Source organism: Sardina pilchardus, chromosome 22 (genome assembly GCF_963854185.1).
Source record: "Sardina pilchardus chromosome 22, fSarPil1.1, whole genome shotgun sequence".
In the NCBI taxonomy this organism is placed as follows: domain Eukaryota; kingdom Metazoa; phylum Chordata; class Actinopteri; order Clupeiformes; family Clupeidae; genus Sardina; species Sardina pilchardus.
Genome location: NC_085015.1, coordinates 2,559,557 through 2,569,556, shown reverse-complemented (window position 1 = coordinate 2,569,556; position 10,000 = coordinate 2,559,557). Strand labels below are relative to the sequence as shown.

At 45.7% G+C, this 10,000-nt stretch overlaps 2 protein-coding genes across 2 annotated transcripts in view; one reads left to right on the top strand and one right to left on the bottom strand.

The window, feature by feature from the left end:
- The window catches only part of LOC134070183 (glutamine-rich protein 2), a gene marked incomplete at its 5' end in the record, with an annotated part of 5,423 nt that extends 3,846 nt beyond the window's left edge, over window positions 1-1,577 (top strand). The window contains 1 exon segment of the mRNA XM_062526437.1: window positions 1,372-1,577. Coding sequence (XP_062382421.1) covers window positions 1,372-1,508 — 137 coding nt within the window.
- Window positions 1,578-3,791: 2,214 nt separating this feature from the next.
- ubald2 (UBA-like domain containing 2) overlaps window positions 3,792-10,000 on the bottom strand; it is a 12,675-nt gene continuing 6,466 nt past the window's right edge. The window contains exon 3 of the mRNA XM_062526435.1: window positions 3,792-5,754. Within this exon, the coding sequence (XP_062382419.1) occupies window positions 5,344-5,754 (411 nt within the window). The 3' untranslated portion in view covers window positions 3,792-5,343. The remainder of the gene's footprint in view (window positions 5,755-10,000) is intronic.

Here is a 10,000-nt window from a genome sequence, read left to right as displayed (position 1 = left end):
CAGATGCACACATTCTTGTCCTCCTACCCCCCCTCTCTCCCTCCCCTTCTCTCCTTCTCTCTCTGTATGTAGATGTATGGAGAAGACTGAATCTATGACATCCTGATTGCTTGACACTTATTTTACATCTCCTAGCCTAGTTTTCAGTATGGGCATGTTCAACGTGCTAGTTTTCAGTATGGGCTTGTTCAACCTGCTAGTTTTCAGTATGGGCATATTCAACCTGCTACTTTTCAGTATGGGCATTTTCAACCAGCAAGTTTTCAGTATGGGCATGTTCGACCTGCTAGTTTTCAGTATGGCCATGTTCGACCTGCTAGTTTTCAGTATGGGCTTGTTCGACCTGCTAGTTTTCAGTATGGGCTTGTTCGACCAGCTATTTTTCAGTATGGGCTTGTTCGACCAGCTAGTTTTCAGTATGGGCTTGTTCGACCTGCTAGTTTTCAGTATGGGCATTTTCAACCAGCAAGTTTTCAGTATGGGCATGTTCGACCTGCTAGTTTTCAGTATGGCCATGTTCGACCTGCTAGTTTTCAGTATGGGCTTGTTCGACCTGCTAGTTTTCAGTATGGGCTTGTTCGACCTGCTAGTTTTCAGTATGGGCTTGTTCGACCTGCTAGTTTTCAGTATGGGCATTTTCAACCAGCAAGTTTTCAGTATGGGCATGTTCGACCTGCTAGTTTTCAGTATGGCCATGTTCGACCTGCTAGTTTTCAGTATGGGCTTGTTCGACCTGTTAGTTTTCAGTATGGGCTTGTTCGACCTGCTAGTTTTCAGTATGGGCTTGTTCGACCTGCTAGTTTTCAGTATGGGCTTGTTCGACCTGCTAGTTTTCAGTATGGGCTTGTTCGACCGTGCTGCCTGGACCAGCAGGCATATTACAGCATGAAGTGTCCTCCACCCAGGATGTTGATGCGCTGTATCATGGAGGTATTATAAGATCTGGAGAAAGTGAACAAGTCCCGCCCCTATTCATTTCAATGGGAATGCTAGGCTAGTGAAAATTGCCAAAATTGAAAGATTTTTTCAGGCTTCAACATGGCGTTTCAAGGGGCTTGTTTCCGGTGCCGTTTTACTTAGCCAATTAAGTGCCAGGTTACTGATTGACGTAAGGTACAGAAGGAGAGCTCGTGCCCACACTAAGCTCGTGCATGAGCTGAGAGTGGAATAGCCACCAATCAGCATGAGGAGAAATGGCACCGGACATGATGCATTTCTGGAAAATGACGACGAGGAAGTGCCTTGCTAATCGGCGAAGCTAATCAGTGAAATCCCGACCCCCTGCGCTGTATGTAGAAGACTGAATCTGACCCCCTGATTGGTTGGGATTTATTTGACCTTTGACCTTTCGCACTGCCCTCTCACCTTCAGCCTCCAGCACCACTGCGAAGGACCGCCCCCTCTCCTCCATTGGCTGCGTGTCCCGGGACACGGACCAACCGCAGCACACCCTGCAGCTGACCGTGGACCTCACCCAATCAGAGGACGAGCCGGTGACATCACTGTAGAGGCCCGGCCAATCGGATTTGCAGGATTTTCTTATCATGATAACTATAATAAAGATGTTTACAGCAGTAGTACACCGACTTGCTCTCCTCTTGTGACGCCTCAGAGGTCAGGGAATCTAGATCTCAGCCTGGAGCATTCATGATTATGGCCAGAACCCACACACACACACACACACACACACACTCACACACAGCTAGTATAATGGACCACCGTAATCATGATTATGGCCAGAACCCACAAACACACACTCACACACACACTCACACAGCTAGTGTAATGGACCACCGTAATCATGATTATGGCCAGAACTCACACACACACACTCACACACAGCTAGTGTAATGGACCACCGTAATCATGATTATGGCCAGAACCCACACACACACACACACACACTCACACACACAGCTAGTGTAATGGACCACCGTAATCATGATTATGGCCAGAACCCACACACACACACACACACACTCACACACAGCTAGTGTAATGGACCACCGTAATCATGATTATGGCCAGAACTCACACACACACACTCACACACAGCTAGTGTAATGTACCACCGTAATCATGATTATGGCCAGAACCCACACACACACACACACTCACACACACACAGCTAGTGTAATGTACCACCGTAATCATGATTATGGCCAGAACCCACACACACACACACACACACTCACACACAGCTAGTGTAATGTACCACCGTAATCATGATTATGGCCAGAACCCACACACACACACACACACACACACAGCTAGTGTAATGGACCACCGTAATCATGATTATGGCCAGAACCCACACACACACACACACACACACACACACAGCTAGTGTAATGGACCACCGTAATCATGATTATGGCCAGAACCCACACACACACACAAACACACACACACACATACAGCTAGTGTAATGGACCACCGTAATCATGATTATGGCCAGAACCCACACACAGTGTGGAAGCGGGTGCGCACATCTGAGTATTTAAAAGTAGGTGCTGGACTCAAAGAAGGCGACAGTAAAAAGACAAAAAAAGTCCGCACACTAAGGCTCCAATATTATTTCTTTCTTTTATTCACCACACACAGACAAGAAGGAAGGGCTGTGGCCCGAAACGTCACATGTGGTGAATAAAAGAAAGAAATAATATTGGAGCCTTAGTGTGCGGACTTTTTTTTGTCTTTTTACAGAACCCACAAACACACACTCACACACACACAGCTAGTATAATGGACCACCGTAATCATGATAATGGCCATAACACACAAGAGTTCCGTTCACTCGCAGTCAGGTAATTTTTGTGGTTGGAACACTCACACACACACACCAGTCTGGAACAGACAGTGGGGTCAAAAGGTCACGGTGTGTGTGTGTGGGGGGCAGATTAGTGCTATGTTGAGCCTGAGGCCCGAAAAGAAAGCTGAAGTGACCAAAGAGCTGTTACTAAACTTCAGTACCAGTTACAGTCTGTTATCTCTGGAGAGTGTGTGTGTGTATTTAGAGAAATGTAGGTATTGTCTTTTCAGTCTGGCTAATTTGGCATTTTTTCCATCATCCTTTGTGGGAATTTATCACACACACACACACACACACATCAAGAGACTGGGATGTGTGTGTATAGGTGGGTGGTTGTGTGCAGACTTTTTCCAGGACTCATACTCTGTGAATCACTCAAGTGTAGCCCAGGCCATTCTCATTCTCAATCATTCTCCCCTAGTCAGTGTGTGTGTGTGTGTGTGTGTGTGTGTGTGTGTGTGTGTGTGTGTGTGTGTGTGTGTGTGTGTGTGTGTGTGTGTGTGTGTGTGTGTGTGTGTGTGTGTGTGTGTGTGTGTGTGTGTGTGTGTGTGTGTGTGTGTGTCAGTGTGTGTGTGTGTGTGTGTGTGTGTGTGTGTATGATCTTGAGTTTGTGGTTGAGGCTGAGAAGTCTTTCTTTGCTGAACTCACTGCTTTCAGGTCACTGGGGGCACAATGTTCTTTTCTCTCCCTTACACACACACACACACACACACACGTCATAGTCACTCGCTGTTCTCTGACACACACACACACACACACAGGGCTGAATACTTCTCACCACTTCCTTCCTCTGTAAACCCATTTCACAGACCAGTGCAGTTTGCTAACATCATGCCGGTGTGCATGTGTGTGTGTGTGTGTGTGTGTGTTTCTGTGTGTGCGTGCATCACCTATTCTCAGTTTTAAGTGTGTGTGCATCACCTATTTTCAGTTTGAGTGTGTGTAGTTTCTCTTGGGGAGTCAAAAGAAGATCGGAGGGTTTCATCACCAGTTGTCCAGCCTTTAATGAGCTTGAAGAAAAACACAATGATCTCACACACATTCGCAGATGAAATATTTGTCTTTTTTTTTCATTTTCCCTGCACCAAAAATATAAATACAAATGGCAAAAGAGAGTGAGCTGTGAGAAGAGACAGATTAAAAACTTTGATCGTTTGTTTCTTAAAAAAAAAAAAAAGTTCAAATCAGGCTAGACTTGGAAGGATTCTGGGAGCTGTTTCCACGGGCAGGATATGACATCACCATTGCATCATTCCTGGCCTCAGGGTGATCAGAGAACTTCCTTTCCCATGATGACCCCCCCCCTCCCCCCATACACACACACCAAAAAATAAACAAACAAACAAACAAACAAACAGACAAATGATGAGAAGTTCTCTCATGGTCACCATGGTCACCAGATGCGTGCACAGAAGCCTCAAGGAGAACCCTGTCTGCCCGAGACCACAGAGGCAGTGTCAGTGAGTGTGTGTGTGTGTGTGTGTGTCCTTGTCCACAGGGGCTGTGTCAATGTGTGTGTGTGTGAGACCACAGTGGCAGTGGCAGTGTCAGTGTGTGTGTGTGTGTGTGTGTGTGTGTGAGACCACAGGGGCAGTGTGTGTGTATGTGTGTGTGTGTGTGTGTGTGTATGTGTGACCACAGTGTGTTCTGTCCATCAAAGACGAGTGTTTTTATTCTGTCCATCAAACAAGAGAGAGCAAGCACAAAGATGAAACAAAAGATAGTTGTGTCTCTGTGAGTGTGTGTGTGTGTTGAGAGGGGTCCTACTCATTCTCCTCTGTCTGAGTGAGTGTGTGTGTGTGTGTGTGTGTGTGTGTGTGTGTGTGTGTGTGTGTGTGTGTGTGTGTGTGTGTGTGTTTGTGAAAATCCGGCCTCTCTCCATCTGTCACCTGACAAAATACACTTACACCTGACCCTCTTATGAGAAAACTGAAAACAAACACACACGCACACGCACACACACACACATGCGCACACACACACACACACACGTTGTTTATTGCCTTTGGGCTTGGTTGCCAAGATGATGCTACACCGTCAGGTGACAATGGAAATGAAAAATAAAATCAGCCAATCACAAGGCTGGAAATGAGGCCTCTCGGCCCCCCCTCACTGCTGGTTGAGTCTCTGAGCTGAGGACTACATTTCCCAGAATCCTCCGGGCTCCAAGGGGTTTGTGACTGGACACACCCCCAGTTCTAAAGTTCCTCATGTTCTGCTGGTTGAGTGGTTCCTCCAAAACGAAAGGATGGAGACGAGAGAAAAGAGAAAGGAAAAAAAAGGAGAGGAGAACCACACTCTTTCTCCAGAGAGGGGAAAAAAGAGAGACAGATTGTACATTTTGTAGTTTTTCCAGAAAGTGAAATCAAAACGAGTGTCGTGGGCCAATCATCCTCACTGAAAAGAGAAAAAAGAAAAAGGAGAAAACAAACCCAAATACCCCCCCCCCCCCCCCCCAAAAAAAAAAAACCTTGGCTTATCATTCCCACAAGCCGACCCTTGACCCCTTGACCCGTGACCCCGTGTCCATCTCATCTCTGGCCGTGCAGCGCGGACATGATTGGCACGGCCTGCGCGGGGCCCGGCTGGCTGACCGGCGGCCACGACGGCTGCTGGAGGTGGAGTGTGTGGCCGTGTGCGTGGAGGTGTGTGTGTGCGTGTGAGTGTGTGTGCGCGTGCGGGGAGGCCGGCGGGAGCCAGGCGGGCTGCGGGTGGTGGTGGTGGTGGTGGTGGTGGTGGTTCCCTGGGGGGGACGAGGCCCAGAAGAAGCCCCCGGGGCCGTGAGCTGGAGGAGGAGGAGGAGGAGGAGAGCAGGCCATGGGCATGGCGCCCCCCTGAGGAGTGGAGGGGTAGGACGAGTCGGACGCACGCAGCGCTGAGAACATGGCGATGGCGTCCGGGAAGTTGGGCGGAGTGGCCGGCGTGTTCCTGGGAGTGCACATCTGATGGAGGGATAGAGAGAGAGAGAGAGAGAGAGAGAGAGAGAGAGAGAGAGAGTTATGATCATTATTATTTAAGTTATATCACAAGCTTTGGCAACACAATGTTTCTTTGTTGAATTGAATTGAATTGAATTGAATTGAATTGAATTGAATTGAATTGAATTGAATTGAATTGAATTGAATTGAATTGAATTGAATTGAATTGAATTGAATTGAATTGAATTGAATTGAATTGAATTGAATTGAATTGAATTGAATTGAATTGAATTGAATTGAAGGGGGTAGATATTAGACATTCTAAAACGGATAGTTCCGGTCCTTGATTATGATTGGCTGAATCGCGTTCGATGCCGTTGTATATAGGACGATAAACACACACCTTGACCGCATTTCGTTCTATAGTAATGCGCTAGCACAAAACTAGCAGTGGCTGCGTCTCGTTGTTGCATGGCAACCATTCATATGGGGGAATATATTTCTTGGCGGAAGAATGATTATCTATGAATAAATCGTTACTTTTTCGTTGATGTGCCTTTGTTTCATGAAATCTTGCTAGATCGACGTGGTAACCGTTTTAGAAAAGCAATAAGCCCCTCGAGTCCGTGCGTTATACTGTATAATCGAACAGCTAAGGGGGTTTTAGGCACTCCGCTTCGCGTCGTGCCTAACAACGCCCCTTAGCTGTTCGATTATACAGTATAACCCACGGCCTCTCGGGGCTTATTGCTTAATAAAAACAACCTTTACTGTTTGTTTGTGTGTGTGTGGCTGGTGTCTCTATGTGTGTGTGTGTGTGTTTGTTTGTGCGTGTGTTTGAGTTGGTGTGTGTGTCCAACACACATGACTGGTGTCAGTTGAATGAATAAAATGGGAAACCAGGTCAGAATATAAACCAGACCGCTCAGCTGTCTTTTACATAAGGGACCTAATGGGGCCCACCCCACACACACACACACACACACACAATCATGGGGTCTATTAACCCTTTGTGTGGTGTTCTTCCTTGAGGCAGGAGGGTTCAGTATTCAGATGTCACCAGTTCAGATTATTATAACATGCGCAACACTCATGTCAACAGGACAAATATGGGGCACCACACACACACACACACACACACACACACACACACACACACACACGCATGCACAGATATGTATACAGTGTCCTCTTGGCTCTTAGTGATCACCTCTTAAAATATGAACCACTGACCTAGCCCTGTGTGTGTGTGTGTGTGTGTGTGTGTGTGTGTGTGTGTGTGTGTGTGTGTGTGTGTGTGTGTGTGTGTGTGTGTGTGTGTGTGTGTGTGTGTGTGTGGTAGAGTAAGAGGTGATAATGTGAGGGGAGAGGGTCTGGGCGCTTGTGAGAGACACATGAGAATTAGTCTCATGACCTGAATCAAGTCTCTGTGTGTGTGTGTGAGAGAGAGTCTCTATGTGTGTGTGTGTGTGTGTGTGTGTGTGTGTGAGTCTCTCTATGTGTGTGCGTGTGTGTGTGTGAGAGAGAGAGAGAGTCTCTATGTGTGTGTGTGTGAGTCTCTCTATGGGTGTGTGTGTGTGTGTGTGTGTGTGTGACCTTCATTAAAGATACAAGACGTCTCCATGATGCCCCTGATGAGGACGTTTACCGGAGTGTGTGTTTACGTGTGCTTTTGTTTACGTGTGGGAAGTGTCCATGTGTGTAAACAGGCTCTTATAGGTCATGTGTGTTTATGTGTGTTGTGTATGTCAGTGTGTGTAAACAGGCTCTTATAGGTCATGTGTGTTTATGTGTGTTGTGTATGTAAGTGTGTGTAAACAGGCTCTTATAGGTCATGTGTGTTTATGTGTGTTGTGTATGTAAGTGTGTGTAAACAGGCTCTTATAGGTCATGTGTGTTTATGTGTGTTGTGTATGTAAGTGTAAACAGGCTCTTATAGGTCATGTGTGTTTTTATGTGTGTTGTGTATGTAAGTGTAAACAGGCTCTTATAGGTCATGTGTGTTTTTATGTGTGTTGTGTATGTAAGTGTAAACAGGCTCTTATAGGTCATGTGTGTTTTTATGTGTGTTGTGTATGTAAGTGTAAACAGGCTCTTATAGGTCATGTGTGTTTTTATGTGTGTTGTGTATGTAAGTGTAAACAGGCTCTTATAGGTCATGTGTGTTTTTATGTGTGTTGTGTATGTAAGTGTAAACAGGCTCTCATAGGTCATGTGTGTTTTTATGTGTGTTGTGTATGTAAGTGTAAACAGGCTCTCATAGGTCATGTGTGTTTTTATGTGTGTTGTGTATGTAAGTGTAAACAGGCTCTCATAGGTCATGTGTGTTTTTATGTGTGTTGTGTATGTAAGTGTAAACAGGCTCTTATAGGTCATGTGTGTTTTTATGTGTGTTGTGTATGTAAGTGTAAACAGGCTCTTATAGGTCATGTGTGTTTTTATGTGTGTTGTGTATGTAAGTGTAAACAGGCTCTCATAGGTCATGTGTGTTTTTATGTGTGTTGTGTATGTAAGTGTAAACAGGCTCTTATAGGTCATGTGTGTTTTTATGTGTGTTGTGTATGTAAGTGTAAACAGGCTTTCACTTTACATATTTATCTGGACGACCAACAGAAGAGATAGAGCAAAAGGTGTTTGTGTGTGTGTGTGTGTGTGTGTGTGTGTGTGTAAGGAGAAGAATGAGGATGCGAGGAGGAGAGACAGGTGTGTGTGTGTGTGTGTGTGTGTGTGTGTGTGGAGACACAGGTTTGAGCTTGTCACTGGGTGGTAAACACTCTGTTTCACCCCATTTTACTTTCATTCTCTCTCTTCACCTTCTACCCCCCCCCCCCCTCCACACACACACACACACACACACACACACACACCTCCTCACACTCAACACAGAGAGAGAGAGAGAGAGAGAGAGAGAGAGAGAGAGAGAGAGAGAGAGAGAGAGAGAGAGAGAGAGAGAGAGAGAGAGAGAGAGAAAGAGAGACAGAGAGATGGAGAGAGAGAAGGATATTATCATGGTGAGACAGATGAGCACAGCTGCAGTTAATGCAGATACACACACACACACACACACACACACATCAATCTTCCATTCTCACCAACTCAAGACAACACTGTTCTGCTTGGCTTTGCCCCTCCCCCCCCACCCCCCGCCACACACACACACACACACACACACATACATACCCTCTGGCAGAGTGATGTAATGACTGCACCCAAAATAAAAACACACAGGTCCCTCCCACTCACTTTCTCTCACACACACACACACACACACACACACACACACACACACACACACACACACACACACACACACACACACACACACTTCCTGTCTTGCTCGCACTCCTCCCAGACCAGAGAACAGCACATAGTACAGAGGAAGAGAGGGAGAGAGAAAGAGAGAAAGAGAGAAACAAACACACACACACACACACACACACACACACACACACACTAGGGGTGTGAATCTCTCCCTTTTAAGACGATTCGATTCGTATCGATTCATAAAGCTACGATACGATTCACAGACGATGCGGTTTAATACAGAACGATTCAGTGCGATTCGATACGATGCGATACGATTCGATACGATGCAGTAATAGGCCCCAAAATGCAATATTCTTATTTCTTAATCTCATTTTATTTTCCATAGGCTACTGCAGATTTTTTTTTTTTTTTTTGCTACTTTAAATGGCATGAGAAAAGTTAGGCTACAATTGCATGTCATTAATTACATTTTTTCCAAAAGACTTGATTGACTGGATTGAAAGACTGAACAAACATTTTGATAATAAGAACGTGGCCAAATGCCTCTAAACGAAATCACTCGGCCAATTAATAGAGATACATTCATATCACCCTATAGCCTACTTAGCTGCTGAACCAATCACAATAGTTTAGAAATATGTGATGTAGCTGTAGCTCTTGGGAAAGAGTGTCTGTCTGGATTACCTTTCATAAATAAGGAGGGTTACTAACGCACGTTGTGAGAACCGCGTTCAACACATGACAGGTAGGCACTACCCTCCTCAGTCAACTTTCAGACCTGCACCGAACATACAGTAAGGCACCGAAGCATTTGGGGAGACACGGGGAAAGGGGAATGCAGGAGGATGACAAGGGGTGTTTGTTGTAGCCTGAAGCTAGTTTTGAGGCTTGTGCTTACGACTGAATGTCTTAGTTCAGGATACTGCAACACACGTTCACGTCAGCGTTATCTGCGTTTCACTAAACTTGACAAGTTTGTTGCTGCCACTGTCTAGCAATGACG